Source organism: Zalophus californianus, chromosome 1 (assembly GCF_009762305.2).
Source record: "Zalophus californianus isolate mZalCal1 chromosome 1, mZalCal1.pri.v2, whole genome shotgun sequence".
NCBI lineage: Eukaryota > Metazoa > Chordata > Mammalia > Carnivora > Otariidae > Zalophus > Zalophus californianus.
The window spans coordinates 93,198,090-93,219,531 of NC_045595.1; the positions used below are offsets into that span (position 1 = coordinate 93,198,090).

At 46.4% G+C, this 21,442-nt stretch overlaps 1 protein-coding gene across 1 annotated transcript in view; it reads left to right on the plus strand.

Annotated features, from left to right (window-relative positions):
* The window catches only part of IL20RB (interleukin 20 receptor subunit beta), a 40,197-nt gene extending 19,144 nt beyond the window's left edge, over window positions 1-21,053 (plus strand). The window contains exons 2-7 of the mRNA XM_027584045.2: window positions 1,715-1,841; window positions 3,550-3,740; window positions 8,564-8,688; window positions 10,423-10,573; window positions 14,025-14,167; window positions 19,392-21,053. Of these exons, the coding sequence (XP_027439846.1) occupies window positions 1,715-1,841; window positions 3,550-3,740; window positions 8,564-8,688; window positions 10,423-10,573; window positions 14,025-14,167; window positions 19,392-19,499 (845 nt within the window). The 3' untranslated portion in view covers window positions 19,500-21,053. The remainder of the gene's footprint in view (window positions 1-1,714; window positions 1,842-3,549; window positions 3,741-8,563; window positions 8,689-10,422; window positions 10,574-14,024; window positions 14,168-19,391) is intronic.
* The last annotated feature ends 389 nt before the right edge of the window (window positions 21,054-21,442 follow it).

A 21,442-nucleotide genomic window follows, 5' to 3' on the forward strand; every position in this document is an offset into this window, starting at 1 on the left:
TCCAAATGTTGAACTAACCTTGCATGCCTGGAATAAATCCCACTTGGTCATGGTGTATGACCTTTTTTATACATTATTGAATTTGTATTGCTGGTATTTTGTTGAAGACTTTTGCATCTAAGTACATGAGATACATTGTTCTGTTGGGTTTTGTTTTTAAAAATACACACTATCTTTGTCTGATTATGGTTTCAGGGTAATGCTAGCTTCATAAAATAAGTTGGAAAGTTTTTCTCTTCTATTTTTTTAAGAGGTTGTATAAAATTGGTGTTTATTTATTTGTTTATTTTTTAATAATTGGTGGCATTCTCCAGTGAAAGCATCTGGGCCTGGAGATTTAAGTTTTGAGAGTTTAAAAATTACTAATTATAGTTGTATGTTTACATAGCTATATAATACCCATATATGTTACTAGAGAAATGTGTTGTGTACTTTACCAGAGGAAGGATGTTGGAGAGGACCATGCTCCCCCCTCCTGTGCCATCCCACTGCAGCTGGCTCTTGTCCTTTTCATCTCTCGGGTGATTGCAAAGTTGAGTGGGGAGGGGAGAAAGCCTCCCTGTGGGTACACCAGGTGTTTCCTTGCAGGGCAAGCTGTGGATGCTGTGAGTGAGATGGAGGTGTATCACCACGGTCCTACATCAGAGAAGCAAGGGCATCAGGTGGGATGTCCCCAGCAGCTCCCCATCCCCTCGTGGTCACAGGGCTTGATAACGAACAACAGGTGCCAATCTGGAGACAGGCACAGAGATGAAAAGGCCCCGGGTGAGGGCCCCCATTCCTCCCGCACTGTTATCGATGTTATCACTGCAGTTGTAACAGCAAAGGGAGGCAGGTGTTAGGCATTAAAAGAGAAGTGTGTAAAAGAGGGAGGAGAAGGGCCATAACAGAAGATCCAGACTGCACCCTGGGCTGCATGCAAGGATGGACCCCAGGACTGCCCACCTCCTTAGGAGTGCAGGTTCATTTCCACAGGTCTCTTTGATTCTGCATGAAAACCGCAGACCCACTCTGGGCACACTCTGGGCACACCACACACACCTGTGTGAGGAGATGTGTGGGTCCCCCCTGGCTTAGGGTCCTGTGGTCTGCCTGGTGGAGTCTCTGATATGGCTTGGTGCCCTTCTGGATTGGACTGCTTCCACAGGAGACCTGAACCTGCACTTCCCAGATGGCAGCTGATGCCCCATTTGGCTTATTGGGGGATGTGAAGGGATGTGTTTTCGTCCCCGAGCATGGCAGTAGCAGGAGAAGGAGGTAATGAGAAAGTGGCAGGAGCCTGCATTGGTTTGGTCACATGGTTAGTAAGTGGCAGAGCCAAGGCCTGCATCTAGGTGGATCTGACATAAGTTGTAAATAATGTGCTTCAGTTTTCTCATTTGTACAATGGAGAAACCAATGGTCCTTACCTCCCCATATGATCATGAAGATTAAATGAGAGAATCACGTAACAATCGAACATGTGGCCTAGATAGAACATTGTAAGTACTCATAATATTAGCCATTATTATTATTAATGTTAATATGCCATTTATCACCAAAGGCAGAATTACAATGACAATAGCAAAAATTTAGCATCAATACAAGTATGATGAAATTAGAATTGTTTCTGGTTCATTAACATGTGAGGCCTTTCATTAGAAACTAATTTGAAGCTGTGACATTCCTCTGATACGAACCCACATGTCAGCCTGTCTAAATGCCTCAAACCCAGATGGAGTGGCCGTCCTGCCTGCCCCTCAGAACCTCTCTGTACAATCAACTAACATGAAGCATCTCTTGATGTGGAGCCCAGTGATTGTGCCTGGAGAAATAATATACTATTTTGTCGAGTACCAGGGGTGAGTTTTTTTTGCTTCTAATTTTTCTCCCTTTAAAGAGTAGTTGATTCCTGGAGGTAAAGTCCTCCTCATTCCAGAGCTCAAGGAGACTTTGTAAGCCCAGGGATAGGTCATTTCCCATGATCTGTCTCCTCTTCTGCATGGGCATTAGCACAGTTGAAGAAGCAAGGAAAATTGTCCTGTGGATTTGACCATGAACTCTCTGGGAATATAAGTGTGTATAAACACATTTTGGTAGAGCTTCTTTTCAACAGTGAGCCAAATGTCCAATGCTAAAGAAAATCTTGAGAAATGAGTTTGACTCTGACTTGAGGTGGATAAATCATTGGAGATGCAAATCCTTTGGAAGTGGGAGGAGACCTCAGTTTTCCTGACTTAGAGCATGCCCGTAGGAACCAAAATAAATCATGACCTTAAAGTTCAGCTGGACCTGGGGCCAAGCAGGACTCTGCTCTTCTCCAGGTGTCCAGGCTCTGAGAGCTGTTGAGGAGGGACAGGGACACAGAAGGCGCTCAATCTGTTTCATGAACAGTAAATACAAACTGAGCACTTATGTGTGTAGATATTCCTCTAGACTCAGGGGTACAGTTGACAAGGTTTCTAGATATGGGGAGCTTCCATTTAGAAGAGGAGACAGACAGTAAAAGGGTAAAGAAATATATACACTAGATCTGCACTGTCCAGTGTGGTAGCACTAGACACAGAGAGCTATTTAAATTTAAATTTATTAAAATTACATTAAATTAAAGTATCTGTTTTTCAATCATACCAGTCACATTTCAAGTTCTTGATAGCGACACGTGGCTAGTGACTACCATAGTGAACAACACTGATATAGAACATGTTCTATTGGGCAGCACTGCTCGAGGTGGCCTCAGATAGTATTCCATGCTAGAGGAAGCTAAAAGGCTGATGCAATAGAAAGTCGACTCTGAGGCTCCTTTTAATTAGGTTCAGGTGTGATGAGCACTGGATGTTATACTGAACTAATGAATCATTGAACATGATATCAAAAACTAACGATGTACTATACCTTGGCTAGTTGAATTTAAATTAAAAAAATTAGGTGGTCAGGGAAGGTAGGAGGTGATGTTTTCTGAGGAGGTGTTGTTTAAGCTGGTATCTGAAGGACAGGAGGAGCCAACCAATGAACAGCAGGGATGGAACATTTGAGACAGTGAACAGGCAGTCAAAGGTCCTATGGTAACAAGAGCTCAGCATGTGGGAGGAATGGCAAGGAGGCCAGTGTAGAGGGAACATCATGTTTAGGGGCAGAGTGAGAGAGAAGGCCAGAGAGTCTTCCAGGCTACAGGAAAGACTTTGGATTCCATTTTGAGTGCTTTGGAAGCCATTAAGGAGAGAAATGTCATGGTCTGTTGAGTGATGAATGGTTTGAAGAATGGCAGGAGTCGAAGCTGGAAGATCAGTCAGGAGACCATAGCAAGGCCAGGGATGACAGCAGCTGAGAATGAGGGGCTGCTGTAGAGATGGAGAAGCCAGGACAGACTGGGGTTTACGCCTATGTTTCCCTTGTTTGGTGATAAAAGGACTAAGAAAGAATGGATGGTTGGCGAGGAACTGGAGTGTGGAGCAAATGCTTGTTTTGCTGACCCATAAAAAGTAGGTGAATGAAGCAGTTACTTGCACCCGTCATTGAGCCTGGGTAAAAGGGGCTGGTGTGACGCTGTGCCCTCCTCTTCTTGGCCAGAGAGTATGAGAGCCTGTACATGAGCCACATCTGGATCCCCAGCAGCTGGTGCTCACCCACGGAATGTCCTGAGTGTGACATCACTGATGACATCACTGCCACTGTGCCATACAAGCTCCGTGTCAGGGCCACCCTGGGCTCACAGACCTCAGCCTGGAGCACCCTGCAGCATCCCTTTAACCGAAACTCAAGTAAGGCGCTTCTCTTCTTACTCTCCCACTCCCATTGGCCTCATCTTCAGGAACCAAATTCACTGAGACTGTCCGCATCCTTGTTAGCCTCAAAGTGGCCTTGCAAAGCCAGAGTACCATGAACACACACAGTCCTAATGGGTCCATTTAAGAAATTACCAACTGCTTCCCACACACCCTCTCATTTTGAAAGAGACTTTGGAAGTCATTCCTGACTGTCTCTGTCGGGGTCTGCAGGCGGTGGGGAACATGGAAAGAAAGCTGTTCTGAAGTGAGGAGGTAGAACTAGCACTGCTTCTTCCTACCTTGATCGTGCCTCAGTACGTCTTACATTGCCTCCCATCTGGTGCCTCCTTAACCTCGTCTTTGTTGCCTGTGTGAACAGCTTCTTCATGCAATAGGATCTATACATTTATCAGACTCACCAGAAACCGTCACTGGGAAATGAATAACTTTTCTACAGTAATAGTACCTGCAAAATGAGTGAGAAAAAAGTATGGGAAGAATCCAGATGCGTGGCCTAATATGGCAAGAGTGCAAGTAATGGGCAGTGTATAAAAGGGTGTGTTTGTTTGGGGAACAGCAGGAACAAGGGCTGGTCCTGTGGTGAAGGGCTTTGACATGAAACTTACCAAAATCAGTAGAGGGGAGTCATGGGAGGAGACGGGGTTTAGGCCAGGCCTGTTTTCTACACCAATCTCTCTGAATGCTGTGTGGAAAGTGAACTGAAGTAGGACAAGTCTGCAGGGCGGGGGAAGAGTGAGGAGGGCACTGTCATTCCAGCTGAGCCAAGACTGGTCCTGACCCTAGAAGTGAGGGACAGGAGAGGACACATTCGAGAGACATGGCCGAGTTAGAAAGGACAGAACTTGGGAACCAGTTATTGGGAGATGGAGTGGGGCGAGACGATGATGCTGTCCGGCTTCCAGCTGTGGTCGGTGAGAACGTCATCCAAGACAGAGAACCCGGGAGGAATAGGAGACACTCCTGGCTTTGGGCTCTTTGAGATCAAGGCTCCTACAAGATAGCATGCCACAGATGTCTGATTGGCAGCTGGAAATCAGGCCCTGGGGCTCAGACAGGCCAAGATCAGATACAACACGAAATTAATAGCTAAAGTCTTGGGAGCAGATGACACTGTCCAGGGAGAAGATAGGAGGACAAAGAGAACCCAGGACAGGGTCCTGGGAAACCTCGGGGCTTAAAAAGTGAATGGAAGGAAGGGCAGGTAGCATCATGGAGGGAAGAAGGGCTGCTGACAGGTCTGAAGGAGGGCCCTAAATGGGTCTTTGGGAAAATGGCTTCATGGAATATTAGGGATGGCGGTGGGGCTGCTAGGTGGAGGACTGAGTGGAGGGGGCAAGGAGAAGGTAGCTCCTCCTCTGAGAGGCGCAGGCAATAATGTGACCAGGTTGGAGCTGTGGGAAAGGAAAGGGAAAAGGCCTTCGGTGATCTCTGTTTTCTTTTTCTTTTTTTTAAAAGATTTTATTTATCTCACAGCGAGAGAAGGAACACAAGCAGGGGGAGCGGGAGAGGGAGAGGGAGAAGCAGGCTTTCCGCCGAGCAGGGAGCCCGATGCAGGACTGGATCCCAGGACCCTGGGATCATGACCTGAGCCGAAGGCAGACGCTTAACGACTGAGCCACCCAGGCGCCCCTGATCTCTGTTTTCTTGATGTAGCTGAAGATCCTCTGCTGTGAGTGAGGACAAGGAAAGGTTTGGGGCAGCATCTATAGTAATAGGATGGGTCAAATGTTACTGAGGAGTGTGTAAGATTGGGTAGAAATCAGGAGGATCCAGCAGGTCAGGGAGCCCAAGCTGGAAGGGGCTGGGGAAGGTGAAGACAGATTTGAAGGGGCAGTTGGCCCTCTAGAGTCAGACAGGTATAATTGAAATCCCAGCTCAGCTGCTTGATAGCTGACTCCCTGCCTCCTCACCTGTAAGAAGGGCCTCGCTGGGTGGTTTGGGGGACTATGTAAGGTGAGACGTGTAAATGTTCAGGGCAGTGCTGTCCTATCATAGCACTCAGCTATTGGTGAATGTTCTCGTATTATTGCCCAACGGATGCTTGGCGCTGCGAGCCAGAGAGCAGAGGAGGGAAGAGGTGGGGGCAGGAGTGGAACCACAAGAATGGGGTACCGATAGGAATTTTGGTGCAAAATGTGGGTTTCTCTGCCTGGGCCTCTCTCCCCAGGCACTGAGAGGATACAGCAGAGGCAGTGGGATCCCAGTGCGAGGCGCTGGGGGAGGCTGAGGGGCACTGGAGGGTGCAGTGCCCAGGCAGCACCCAGCACTACCTCTCTCCAGCTCCTAGGAGCCTGGGGCTCTAGTCAAGACCATTGCTGGGAACTGGCAGCTATTTTTGGAAAGGAAGGTATAGGTCAGGTGGAGCTAAAGTGCTTATAAAACTACATGGGCAGGGGTGTGCAGTAACAACTCGTGCCTGAGAAGGCCAGTATAAACAGGGTCTTACTGCAGGAGAAGCTGAGGAACAGGAAGAGCCTCTGGACCTGCCCCAGAAGGTAGAAGATGTCATCCTATGTGATCCCTGTGCGGGCAGAGTTAGCTACGGAGTGGGGATGGAGTCCTGACTCCTATAGGGGCATTACATCTGTTCTTTTGCTTTTGAAAAAGGCCACCCCAACTTCTCTGCAGGCATGTGAAAAATCTTGTTTTAAGGCTCTTCTGAAAAGGCTCTCCTCCTCTTCAGGGGAAACCTTGTTGAGAGCAGAGGTTCTTCACCTTGATTATACATTCCAGTTACAGCAGACCTTTAGAACCACCTGTCTGGGGCCCATCCCCAGGGAGTCTAATTTAAATGATCTGTGTGCATTCTGTTCCTGGGAGTTTACAATTTCCTCAGGTTGTTCTCATACATAGCTGGATTTGAGATCCACTTCTATGGAGGCTAAATACCCCCACACAGCAGAGTCTAGAAGTGTGGAAAGACATGGGCTCAAATTCTGGCTGTTCACTGTGTGACTCTGGGCAAGTCACATAACTTCTCTGAGGCTCAGTTACATCATCTGAACAACAGGAATAGTGTGTGCCTTCCTAAGCCTGCTGGATGGATGAAATAAGTATGTAGAGTCACAGGACAGAGGTTCCTGCCACAACACCATCAAAAATTTTCCTCTGAACTGAAATGATGTTAGGCCCTTTTCTCTAATTCTACTCTCAATAAATTTGGAGAAGAGAGGATCCAGTTTTAATCATGTTTACTTAAAACTGAAGCTCCTGAACTGAACTGGTTATGTTTTGCACAGTTGGTCCCTGACTTCCCCAGTTCTCCTGTCTCCTATCCAGGCAGCTCTTCAAATGCCAGGAAATGCTCTTCTCTCCAAAAACTCCCTCCAGGAACTGCTTTTCCTCTAAATGCCCCCCTGACCCCAGTGCAGGGGGGTTTAGCCCAGAACACACCCCACTGCACTTCCCAAGCCAAGGCCAACCATTGGGGTAGCCCTTCTGGTCCTGCAGTGCTTAGATCTGACAGGCAAGTATGGATCCATCATCAGTAGCCAGGGACTGGAGGCTGCCTGTGTGTGCCCTTCTGTTCTTGGTCCGCTGATGGGAAAGAATCCACAGGGGCTGCTGGCCTCCCTGTTTAGGATCTGACAATGTGAAATATGGGTGTTTGTGCTTAAGCTGTAATCTCTAGAGTTGATTATTAGAATTTGTAAAGCCCTCTGACTTTCTAACATCCCCCTTAGAAATATGAAGTGAAGAATTCTTGGACCGAGAATAGAATGGCCAACCCATCCACAGGCTGCTGACTTCCTAATGCTTGAGAGTCATCAGCAGCCAGTATATATTACTGATCTCTTTGAGCTACAGAGATACACATATCCCTGCAGGTAATGTTCATTCCTAAGGGGCAAAGAAAGCACCCAACTGTTCAATATAGACCTCAGCTCATGCAGATGCTTGGCAAGCATTAAGAAATAGTATCTGCTCACTTAGATGGGTCAAGGTGAGGAACAGTTTCTGCCAAAAAAGTAAAAAGAGGAGTGTGGGTTATAAAATTTTAAAACAGAAGATGTTTACACCTGAGTATTCAGTCACTTTTCTCGAGTATGTGTGCCTCCTGAAGAAGGAGCAGAGACTTTATTATGGTCAAGGAGAGGAGTGAAAAAAGAGAATTGCAGTAAGTCTTTGTCACTTAAAAAAAATTTGCTCATCATTCAAAAAGCATTTACTGAGTACCTGCTAAATACAAGAGAGTATTGGTATACAGTTTCCCCCTTATTTGCAGGGGATACATTCCAAGACCCCCAGTGGATGCCTGAAATTGAGAATAGTATCAAATCCTATATATACTATGTTTTTTCCTATACATACGTACTTATGATAAAGTTGACTTTATAAATTAGTCACAGTAAGAGATTAACAACAATAACTAATAATAGAAGAACAATTATAACAATACACTGTAATAAAAGTTACGTGAATGTGGTCTTCTCTCTCAAAGTTACTTATTGTGCTGGACTGGCCCTCCTCCTCCTTGTGATAATGTGAGATGCTAAAATGGCTAGGGGAAGAGTGAGGGGAATGACGCAGGCTCTGTGTATTGACCTTCTGATCATATATCAGAAGGAGGACCACCTGCTTCCCCCCGGATCACAGGTAACTGAAATCCCAGCAAGCAAGATCTCAGATAAGAGGGATGATGGTATAGCTTCTGCATGCTGGGGAGTTCCATCCACACCCCGCCCCCTTCCTTACAACCCCGGCATGTTTCTATTGATGACTTGGTTCTGGTCTCTCAGGACAGAAACCAGCCCTGTCTGGAACTGGCTTTGATTCTCCCCCCGTCTTGCCAACAGCCACCCTCACACCGCCTGTGATGGAGGTCACCAAGGATGGCTTCCACCTGGTTATTAAGCTGGAAGACCTGGGGCCCCAGTTTGAGTTCCTTGTGGCTTACTGGAGGAGGGAGCCTGGTGCCAAGGTGAGACTTCCAGCCTTGGCCTTGGAGTCAGTCCTCAGGGAAGGAGACACAGACCTCTGAGAGGTGGGTGAGGAAAGCTGTCCCCTGAAGTGCTCACTGTCTAGGGGTAGCCTGAGCACGAGCAGGCCTGGGTGCGGGGTGGGAAAGGAGAGATGTGAGTACACTGACAATCCTAGAGCCTCCTCTTCAAAGAATTGCCTGGGTCCACCGCAGGCTCAGGCCAGATTTGTTGAAGTATGGGGGTTGCCTCTTTGCCCTAAACTCGAACACAGTACGATCCAGAGTACCTTTCAGTGCATTTCTTCTCCCTCCTCAGCCTGGCTTCTCAGCCATTCTCCCTGGCAGGTTTAGGTGCAGCAGACCAGGGTGTTCCAGATCATCTAGATGATTTCAAAAGCGTACGAAAACTGGCACAAGCCTCTCGAGGGTGTGTATCTGGGTAGGGTGCAGAAGTCAGGGCAGAGAGCCAGGAGCTGGCTTGTGAATAAACCTGTCTGATTATCAGCTAATTGGCCACCCAGAATGCCTAGGTGGGGCACTGCCCATCCTCCTGTGGGATAGTTGGCTGCAGACTGGGATGGGTGGGATGTCCACACTCCCAGAGTGATTGGCCAAACAAACAGAAGGGCTAGAGCTTGAGCAGGAACCGAGGGATAGTCAGACCTGTTGGAGACCCTGTCCGAGATCATTGGCAAAGGCTATTCCTGCCAGCACAAGGAAAACGGGTTTTATTCTAAGTCTGGATAGGATTGCAGTAAGGGGCTTTCACGGAATCTATGAACAGAGCTGGCCTAGGCTACCCCTGACCTCATAGCAGTATCTGGGGTGCAAAGCCCATGTCCTACCACCTACTTGACAGGGACGATCCCCTGAAAGGTGATATGTGTAGGTGGGGCAAGCAATAACAATGGTTTCCAGTATTTACTCCTGCTGGGTCAGGGCTCAGCGGTAGGACAGGAAATTGCCAGCCAGGCAGATGGAGTAGTACGGGGGACAGGTCAGGACCCGGGCAGGAGGAAGCATGCGGCTCCCTCAGATTCTTTGGGATGGAGCCCACTCCACACCCTCGGTAACAGGCAGGGCCAGCGCCCGGAGAGGAGCATGTACCCTGAGTCATAGGGCTTGGCCCAGACAAGCCTCCACAGGTTCAAACGTGGAGCCCAGGCTCCCGTGGGCGGGTGGAGATGGAGGGGAATACAGATGGATGGACAGGTGGGTAGATGGATGAACGCAGGAGGAGACATAGCCCGCCAGCTCCACTGCTCCTATGCACCGATCCCCGAGGCAGCACTGGCCATGCCAAATCCCCGGCTCATCAGGTTTCTGCCCTTCAGGTGTTTGTGCAGATGTGACCCTATCAGAGAGGACTTCCCTAACCACTCCGCTTAGTGCCTCCTTCTCATCCTACCTCCTTGCCCTGCTTCCTTTTGTTTCACAGCCCCATCACCCCCTGACATGTGTCACACATTTTCTGTCTCCCCCCACATCAGCTCCACAAGAACAGGGACTTTGTTTTGTTCAGTGCTATATACCTCAGGGCCTACAATAGAAACTGGCATGTAGGAGGTGCTTAATAAATAAATAAATAAACAAGAATGAATGAATAAATGAATGAGAGGGAACATTCTCGATGCATCCCAGAAAGGAAATATCTAGAACTTTCCTTCCTTGGCCCTTCTTGCCCTTTCCTGTCCTGCTTCCCCCAGGCTGTAACTGTTTTCTGGTCTCCTAAAGGAACATGTCCAAGTGGTGAGGAGCAGGGGCATTCCGGTGCACCTGGAAACCATGGAACCAGGGGCTGCATACTGTGTGAAGGTCCGGACGTTCGTGAAGGCCATCGGGAGGCACAGCCCTTCCAGCCAGGCAGAGTGTGTCAAGGTGCAAGGTACGGATGGCCTGCCTGTTCCCTGGAGTCCTGCACAGGCCATAGTCCCTCCTGGTGGATGCTTGGCTGCCCGCTGGGGTCCTTTGGTTCTGAGTTTCCCCTAGGGTTCATTGACCTGCCCCCCAGCCGGGTGGGTGTCTGTGGTGAAAGTGTGGTGAAAGTCTGGTTTACCCCGATGGCAACGGCCTGGGAACCAGAGTGGGCTGGGGGGGGCGGGGTAGAGAAGCAGCCAGGGGTATGAGAGTCAGACCTTGCAAGGAGGCCCCCTGCTCTATATCACCACTGCTTTCCACTGGAAGGGACCTGGTGGAAAGTCTACAGAGTTCTGTTTGACTTAATTTTTCTTCCTTCAATTTTTAATATTTATATATTTGATTTATTTATTTTAGAGAGAGAGAGCATGAACAGGAGGGGCAGAGGGAGAGGGAGAGAGAATCCTAAGCAGACTCCGCACTCAGGGCTAAGCCTGACACGGGATCGATCCCAGGACCCCAAGATCATGATCTGAGCTGAAACCAAGAGTCAGACGCTCAACCGACTGAGCCACCCAGGCACCACATCCCTTGAATTTTTTTATAGTCTAAAACCCTACAGTGTTAAAAATTCCTTTGAAAAGAAACAAAACAAAACCCCCACATCCCATGATTTTGCTGCTCAAATACCACACATTTTTGTGTATAGCTTTTTCATCTTTAAATTTTTTAAATTGTTATTTAAAAAATTTGGTACTTTCATATGATTCAAAAAATACAAGATACATGTGGAAACTCCTTTCTATTCTTCCCCAATCCTTGCAATTCCAGCCCCTCCCCCATAGGTATTAGCTGCTTGTATATCCTTCTAAAGATTTTTATTTTTATTTTTTTAAAGATTTTATTTATTTATTTGAGAGAGAACAAGAGAGCACAAGCAGGGGTTGCTGCAGAGGGAGTGGGAGAAGCAGACTCCCTGGGAGCCCGATGTGGGATTTGATGCGGGGCTCAATCCCAGGACCCTGGGATCATGACCTGAGCTGAAGGCAGATGCTTAACTGACTGAGACACCCAGGTGCCCATCCTTCTAAAGATTTTTAAATGCATAACAAGTAAATGAGAATATATATATATTTCCCTTCTTTTTAGCACAAATGGTACCATATTCTATGCATTCTTCTGGATCTTGTCCTTTTTGCTTTATATATCATAGATTTTTCCATATTGATAAAGAACTTTCTCATCCTTCCTTACAACCTCACAGTATATAGTTGTATGGATGGATAACAAATTTAACTAGTCTTTCATTGATGGGCATTTTGTTTTTTGCCAATATTTTGCTCTTACAGCCAATGCTTTAATTAATTACCTTGTACATGGATCATTTGGCTGGTGTGTATATATTTGAAGGATAAATTCCTGGAAGTAGAGCTGCTTGGTCAGAGGCGTGCACATTTGAATTGGGACCGCTGTTCCCAGACTGCTCTGCAAGGTTGTTCCATCACCATCCCTGTATAGACACACACTCTGTGCTTGCTTTTTCACAAATATCACATCCATCATATTTCCACATGGATTTTCTGATTACTATTTTATGCTACTTTTAAAAATCATTTAGGTCAAGTTTGTTAGTGAATTCAAACAACACAGGGGTGCAGTGGGGAGCCTGTTTCTCCCTCTACCTCTGCCTGCCGCTCCCCCTGCTTGTGCTCTCTCTCTATCAAATAAATAAATAAATAAATAAATAAATAAATAAATAAAATCTTAAAAAAATAATTCAAACAACACAGAAGTATGTAAAGTGAGAGGTACATGTTCTCCATTCTCCCCCACACCACGCAGGAGGTTTCCTCTGGCAGGTTTGACATTTAATCTTCCCATCATTGTGTGATACCAATGCTCACAGGCACAAATGGGACTGTACTGTGCTTACCATTCTGCACCTTACTTGTTTTCACTTAGAAGTATATTGGGATCATCTTTTCATATCAGTACCTGTGGATCTACCTCATTTTTTAAAGAAGATGCATAATAAGTGAATTTATCGATGTGCCAAAATAAATGTAACCATCCTCCCACTAATAGATATATTCTGTGCTTTCCAGTCTTGCCACTATATCATGCCGTGGTGAACAAATTGGTTTATATCCCAATTCCCAATTTAATAGCCGACTTCCTGAGCTACCATGCTGATGTCTTATAATATATTAAATCATCTCCTATTTGGGGGTATTTAGATCATTTCTATGTTTTAGGTCATGATGATGATGTTCATTGATTGATTGATTCACTCATTCAGTGACCACTTATTGAGCATTGACTGTGTGCCAAATGCTGGCCTAGTCACTGGGATGTAGCACCGAAGTCCTTGCCCTCGTAGGAGCTTATCCTCTAGCTGGGGAGACAGGCTACAAACAAGTAAACAAATGAGATAGTTTCACTTGGTGGTACGTGCTATGAACAAAACACACCAGAGCATACCTGGAGGTGGAGGTATGCCACTGTGGGTGGACAGAGACTGGTTGTGAGGCTGTTGCCCTAATCCAGATGTTGCTAGGAACTGCTTTAGGCATATAATTGTTTCCTTCCTTGAAATTATTTTTTGGAATCCACTCAGAGGAGTAAATGAAAGGGTATGAACGTTTGTTTATCTCTTGACGTGTACTGCCGAAGTATTTTCCAAAAGCATTGAGAGAAAGTACAGTGCCCCCCGGCCACCTATGTGATACCACCATCTTCTCTGCGGCCTCCTTGGCCATGCGCCCTTCACGTGGTGGGTGAGTAGTCTGACCTAGAGGGGCTGCAGGAGTTGCTCCACGTTACATAGAACAGAAAGATGGGGACGTAATCGATCACCCCTTTTGCATCTCCAGATGCTCACACTTGGCACTTTCCGATACATTTACTTAGTAGAATGACCCTGGGCTTTGGAGCCAGAGCTACTCGTGTGACCCGGGGTAAGTCACATAACAATTAGCAGAGGCTCGGTAGATCGCAGTTATCCCGTGACTGTTCTCTGAAGTCAGGATTTTCCTCCACAATGTGAGTCAATGCCAAGAGCAAATTGTGAAACACATTTTGTTTTCACTTACCATCCAGCTCCCTTCAGTGCTGTTCTCTTCCGGCCCCTCCCCCTCATCCTGCCGGGGGTCCTGGCACTCTGCCTTCCTCCTGGCAGCTGCGCCGAGGTACGTGCTAACACAGCTAGTGGCTTAACTCCCTTTCCCTTCCCAAGAACAAGAGTTCAGTCTCCCCTGGGGCTTTCTGGAAACAACGCCTTCCTCTGAATTCTAAAAAAAAAAAAATGGCTTTAATGGTGGTAATTTTAGTCACTAAGGCATATATCAAATCTCAGGATGTCGGCATCTGCCATCTTGGCCGACATGCAGAGCCAACTCCAGGAAAGTGAGAGAGGCCAGGATTGGTGAGTTCATCTTCACTGTTGTCTCCTAAGATTGCCCTTATCTTTTCATCTCTAGGAGAGACCCTCCCCCTGGCGCTGGCCCTGTTTGCGTTTGTTGGCTTCATGCTGATCCTTGTGGTTGTGCCCCTTTCCATCTGGAAAATGGGGCAGCTGCTCCGGAACTCCTGTTGCCCCGTGGTGGTGCTCCCTGACACCTTGGTAATGGTATTCTTTTTTCATTTTGGCATGACGCTGACCAGATGCAGTTTGAGCCTTAGTCTATGGCTGTACGAGCATTTGCACAAAGAAAAGAGAAGAGGATTTATAGAAATTCACTTCTAATCAGTGGGGCTGGGAGAGAACCCCCTTCTCCAGGGAGTGGTGACCTTCCTCAGGCTCCCGTCAGGCCACTGATGCTTGCCCTTAGGACCTGGCCCAGCCAAGAGAGCAGGTGTGTTACACCAACCAGGACGCTCGGCATTTCAAGAGTCACGCGCAGCCTTACTCTTCTAGACTGGCCTGCAAGGATTCTTGGTCCCTTGCCATAATTAAAACAGCAGCTACATCCAGTAGTATGTTCCAACCCAACATATTCAATTCAAACGCCAAGAGCCTCATTGGTTCCCAGGGCAAAGCGCATTGTGTGAAGCATGCACTGTGAACACTGGGCCACAGGTTTCAGTCTCCAGTGCAGGTAGGTCCTGTGCCCACCCCAGGGTGGAGAAAAGCAAAAGCAGGCCTCCAGCAGCTCCCTTTGTTCCATTTTCCTACCTCCTGTGCCCTCCACCCACCCCCAGACCTCAGTACATAAAGCAGCACAAAACAAAACTGAGCAAAAACAAACAAAAACAAACCCATCCCTGTCACCTCAGGGATTTCTCACCATTCTCTCCTGGGAAGAGGGAGGTAGCAGTCGGCTTCTTAGAGGCAACTAGACTCAGAACTGCCTGTAGTTCCTTATCAGCCTGGAGTCACTCTGGAGTCACTCTTGTGATATCTTCATGGCCCTGAGAGTGAGTGCCATGTTCTCCCAGCACGGGGGAGTAATCCTCCCTGTGACCCATTCTCCAGGACACCCCTTCACCTTGTTATCCTAACATCATCTCTCTCTGTTTCTTTCCAGCGCTTCTACATAGTCCTAACTTTAGCCGACACTAGGACAGAGTTAAGCACCAGGCATTGTTCTAAGGCTTTACATACATTGACTCATTTCATTTTTTTCTCTTCCATAATTGCTTACCAATGTGCGTTTCATCAGCGCCCTGCCAGCCACTCTGAATGATTAAATGGTTCACTGCTAACCATGAAGGCACCATGGTCTGGTGAACACAGGGGGGCAGGGCGGGCCTTTTCCCCTTCAGCAAGAACCCCAGGGCTCAAAGTTGCCAGGACCATTAAAGGATGTGTATTCTGCACTTGTTGGAGTAGTGTTTTATAAATATCAGTTGGGTCAAAGTGTTTGATAATCCCATTCAGATATTTTGGTATAGTTCTATTGGTCATTGAGAGGGAGACAACAAAATCTCCAACTAGGAGTGTGGATGTGTCTGTTTCTGTTTGTCAACTTTTCCTTCATGTATTTTGACACTCTGTTTTGGTTGCATACACTGTTGACATGTCTTCTTCAGTAATTGAGTCTTTTGTCATCATGAAGTGTTCCTCTTTATCTCTGGCAAGATTCCTTATCCTGTTATCAATATTGCTCTCCACTGTTTACTGTTTGTGTGGCATATCTTCTTTCCACATTTTTACTCTACACGTATCTGTGTCCTCATATTTAAAGTATGTCTCTTGTAGCAGCATATGTTGGTCTTAAAAATTTTTTAAAAAGGGGCGCCTGGGTGGCTCAGTCTTTAAGTGTCTGCCTTCAGCTCGGGTCATGATCCCAGGGTCCTGGGATCGAGTCCCACGTCGGGCTCCCTGCTCGGCGGGAAGCCTGCTTCTCCCTCTCCCACTCCCCCTGCTTGTGTGCCCTCTCTCGCTGTGTCTCTCTCTGTCAAATAAATAAATAAAATCTTAAAAAAATATTTTCTTTATTTATTTGAGAGAGATGGAGAGAGCGAGAGAGAGCACAAGCTGGAGGATGGGGAGAAGCAGGCTCCCCACTGAGCAAGGAGCCCAGTGCGGGGCTCGATTCCAGGACCCGGGGATTATGGTTGAGCCGAAGGCAGACGCTTAACCAACTGAGCCACCCAGGCACCCCTTGATCAGTTTTTAAAGTTATTATCTGTAGGAGGATTGGTCTGACTGGGGCTCCTCCACTGTAAGTAGAAGCAGTACCCTGGAGTCAAAGAAGAGGTCCTGGACCAACCAAATGATAATGGTAGGGGAGCATCCTGGCTGAGGTGGTCACAGCTCTTCTTTTCCACATGTGGCAAAAAAAATTCAGCCTTCCTCAGCTGAACTCCATCAATTAGTCACATTTTTATGGTTTTCCTCATGCTTACCCTCTATTCACAGGGTATTCCATTCCTAACACCCTCTCTCATTTTTCTTCTTCTGGGTCTACATTCAGCAGCTCAGTAGAGGTTCCTCCCTACCTCAGGATCAGGGGCACTAGAATCCTTCCAGGACCCATAGTGAGTGACAGAGCAAAGGGCCAGGGAGAGAACCATGTAAAGGGTCAGTTGCTTATAGAATTTCAGGTGCACAAGAAGAGCCCTTTAAATGGCTAGAGCTCCTAGGGATCCGAATACATTATGAGCCACACCCTAAACATAGCTTTTGGAGAAAACCTAAGAATTTTAGAGGAGACCAGAAACAGGGATATTCTATAATAGTGTGTGGCCACTTTCATCCATTGGAGATAGATACCACTACCCTTGACTACCTTTTGCTTCTCTGTTCTCCTTACCATCCTCCCTACATTGTTCTAGTGTCTGGTCTATGTGCATTTCTTTCCATAAGGTTTTTAATTTTTATTGTTTCTCCCTCAATTTTTTAAGTGGACAATTTCTCTGAGTATATGTATTTCCCACAATGCTGTATGAGAAATTGATCACTAGCATCCATTAAATCCCAAACAGATTGTGGAGTTGTATGTCACCACTACCCCCTGCTCTGCCTCAGCCTTGACTTTAGCATAGCCTAGCTGCACTGCAACATTTACCTTAGTTATAGATAATCCTCCAAAATATTAAAAAGTAACTTCCAGCCATCCTTGCAAAACCCATGCATCTTTCCAATTAAACCACGGGAAATTACCAAGTGGAAATCCTTGACAATTCTTCAAAAATCCCTCTTGAGTTTGTAAGTGTTTAATTTATCTGTTTGGATTAAACATTTGATGTCTACATCTATAATTTCACGGTTGGTGATGGTTACACTCTGAAATACACCATTAAGATTTTCTTTCCATTCAAATTTATATTACCAAGTAATAGTCTAAAGCAAAAATATATATGCAAAGAAAATTACATCAAGAAGGCTCAGTGTATAGTCCCTATTTTAAAGTATTATTTCTTTTCATTGTCTTTCCTCCATAATTTCTTTATGGGGATACAAGCTTTGGTACTAAAGGGTCTCCCTTTCCTTGCTGTGGCTCACTTTATTCTTTCTCTTTTTGATGTCACATTCCACTATAATGTAGGTAGCAAGCATAAAGATAGCTCCAGGTTAGTCATTCTTCAGTGGGTCATCCCAAATTTGGCTTTGTGTACTTCATAGAAAGTAGAGTTTGTGAGCTCTGATGCCTCTGGGGCCCAGAGAGGTACACACACACACACACAAAGTGTGCACCGCAGTGAACATAATTGGATAGGGGGAGATGGTAGGGACCATGGCAAACGTGTTTCAGCTGAAGAAGGCAGCTGTTTTTCAGCTCTAGCATGTTGTTGCTAATAAGAAATGTGAACCAATGCTACCAGATCTCCAAAGTTGTTTTTTTTTTTAAGATTTATTTATTTATTTTATAGAGAAAAAGAGAGAGAGAGAGAGAGTGTGTGTGTGTTGGGGAGGGGCAGAGGGAGAGAGAATCCCAAACACACTCCCCACGGAGTGCAGAGCCTGACGCAGGGTTTGATCTCACAACCCCGAGATCATGACCTGAGCCGAAATCAAGAGTCAGATGCCCAAGTGACTGAGCCACCCAGGCGCCCTACCAGATCTCCAAGTTTTAAATGAGAAGCCAGAAATCCAAATATTTATGAGAGATCTCCTGATTTTTTTAAATGTTGAAAAGTAATTCAAATAAAAAAATCAACTGAACCTTGCTTGAAAGTTTATTCTAACCTATGGGACAACAGTTTTACATCTTCTGAACTTCCGAGATTATGTGTCTCACTTTCATGTTCTAGAACTATGCTGTCCAATATGGTAGCCACTATCCATATGTGACTCTTAAGCACTTCAAATGTAGCTGGTCCAAATCGAGATGTACTGTAAAGTACACATGGATTTCAAAAAAAGCATTAATGTTTTTATATAGATCATAAGTTAAAATAATATTTTAATAATAAAATGCATTATTAAAATTAATTTCACCTGTTTCTTTTTACTTTTTAAAACATGCTACTGGAGAATTTTAAATTGTTTATATCGCTCAAATTATGTTTCCATTGGACAGTACTTCTCTAAAGTTAAAAAAAAATAATCAAATATAATGACTGCAGATTTAGGTGGCTGGTATCCTAAGGATCTGACTGGACCAGCAGCAGTGAGTTATGGGCTCCACACTGACACTCCCCCTCAGTGAACCCTGTGTGTACGTGGTCCTTCCCTGTTATTTGCTCATGAACGCTAGGCCTGAGCTCCACAGCCACCTCTTTACAAACAAAGATCAAGGGCCCCTGGCTCCATGAAGCTAGTGTTTCCCAGGACAGAGGTTGAGGAACCCTTTGTGGCTATTTACTGTGTCCATGCGCCCCTCTTTGGAGTGATGACGGGAAGGGCCATGGGAAAGAACTGTAGAAGAACCTAATGAATTTGGTGGGGGTGAGCAGGCTAGCAACAGTGGGGAGAGTCTCTCTGAAATGTTGACACCTGCCTTTTATTGGGGTTGCTGAGAGAAGATGGTAGGAACATGAATATGAGTGGGAAGGGACTCCTGTTTATGGAGTCCCATCTCTGGACTGGGCACACTGCCATGTGCTGTACATTGAGCATCTCACCCCAGGTCATTATTTTCAGAGTTCTCTGCTGGAAGAAGGTTAGATTTTTTTTGACCAGAATTACCTTCTGGGTTTTTGTGGGGCAGCGTCCCAGAGAGAGGAGCACTGACATAGCAGGGCCCCAAGAGATCTGCTGGTCACTGAACTGGGGGATGATCAAAGTCAATGTTGGAAGCCCCTGAACCAGGGATTAGAACTGTCTTTGGGGTTTTTTGCTGCTTGAAAGTTAACCAAGTAGCTGGGATTTCTGTGTCATTCTCTGTAATTGTGACTACTACTCTACCACTGCTACCATTCCTCTAATGAATAGTGATGAAAATTATTTTTTTTCCCAGAAAATAACCAATTCACCCCAGAAGTTAATCAGCTGCAGAAGGGAAGAGGTGGAAGCCTGTGCCACAGCTGTGCTGTCTTCTGAGGAACCCTTCAGGGCCTGGCTCTAGCAAGCTGGGGAAGGTCTCTGTTGAAATTGAGAATCTGATCGGCACGGCACAGGAGCCATGAGGGGAAAGGCCCTGTAGCTGTTTTCCGCCACCGACAAAGGACAAGAAAAGCAAGAAGAGCCTGCTGTGTCCACGTCTAGAGGCAACTGTCAGAGGCAGACTGGTTTGGCAGACAGAGCACTGAGTGGGGGTCAGGAGATGTGACCTCTAGAACTAGGTCTGTCTGCCCTTCACTGACTGAGTGACCCTGGAGAAAGTAGTTTGGTTTCTCTAGTCCTCAGTTTTCTCATCTCTACAATGGGGGAATTAACCATACAACTGTGAAACCACTATACATATCTGGCGCTTGCAGAGCTTTGGGAAACTGGCAGCACTGTACATTGTGATTGGTTCAACTTTTCTGCAGAGCAGGATATAAATTGTAACAAGAATGATAAAAACTCTTTACACCAGTTGGCTTGGAGAGCCCACTTTCCTAGAGGAAACCTTGATGAGGAAAGGAAGGATGGGTACAACGGTGTTGACTTCACTTCAAGCCAAATGCCTGTGCGGGGGCTAATGGCTCAGCCAGCTCTACAATACATGACCTAGAAGGAGGCCACAGGCCCATGGAAAATGGGACGTGCTGTGCATACATGAGATATTGTAAAAGGTAAATAACATATGCACACCGAAGGCAGCAGGTAGAATGTGTGTGTTTGAGGAGAGGAGAATGCAGAAGGATGTTGATAATAAATGTGGTGTTTGCTGTGTTCCTTTCACCTGTAGAGTTGTTAAAGTATAGCATTAAAAAGAAAAAGAGGTCACCTTGGGTAATCTTTTTGGTTTCTTCCAAAAAAGTCGTCTTTGGTGTTCTAGTTACATCATCAAACTGAGAGGCTCCTGAAGGCCACCATTGGTCAGGAGTTGTGGGGGTGACCCCAGGAAGGGGATGTAGGAGATGGGGCAGGGAAAGAGTGGCAGGCAGCTTCTGGCCTCATGAGAACCCTGACCGGTACAGCTGGCCAAAGCCTCACCTGGTCAGGGTGCTCCACTGGAAATCCCTTTGGGTACCTCTCCTCCTTAAGACAGCTCACTCAGGGTGTCCTCAGCCCCTTCCAGCATGATCTTCCAGGACCCACCTTTGGAAGCCTCTTCCTTCCCCTCTCCCCACCAGGTGAGGAAAGGAGTCAGGGTTAGAGAAGGAATGAAGAGGGAAGTTTCTTGAGAAGTGAAGGGATTGATGGGCAAGGCCTGTGCCTCCCTTCTTAGCCCCCAGCTTTGGAGCCTCTGAGTTGGTTTGTCTCCACACCAACTTCCTGGGCCCCTTCCAGCCAGCCCAGAGGTGGGGACAAGCTAACTACTTCAACCAGGTGTTTCTCCTATAAGATAGAGGCCTACAACCCCCTCTCTTCCTGGTGGGGTCTCAAGTAGCCAGAGGGTTGGCTCTCCAGAAGGATGGTAGTACTGAAGATCTTTTCCTTTGTACCATTTGTATGCTTCTGTGTAGTTGGACTTTTTCATGAAGAGAATGTGTTAATTTTATATTTAGCCTAAACTGGGAACATATTTTCAGTGTGCAAAAATAAAAGCTATACTATACTGGTCATCACTCTCCCCCGTCCCACTTCCTTGCCCCTCCACCCTGGGACTGCTATCCCTCTGTCACCTGTCCAGGCCTAGAACCCAGAAATCACCCTTGATTTCCCTCTGCTTGAGTGCCTCTCGCAATTTGCCCCAGTGCTTATCCATTCCTGCTGGCATATATATGTATATAAAAATTTCTATTATTCTGTTGTCTTCCCAGTTCCTAAACATGCATTTACTGAGGTCCAACCATGCATCAGAGATTGAGCTAGTTCCCCATAGTAGAGGGGCTCCCTCCTCTGTAGCTGGTTATTCCCTCCTGGAGTGTTTATATCCTGACTCCCCGGGCCTCCTCTCCTTTTACCCCCATCACCTGG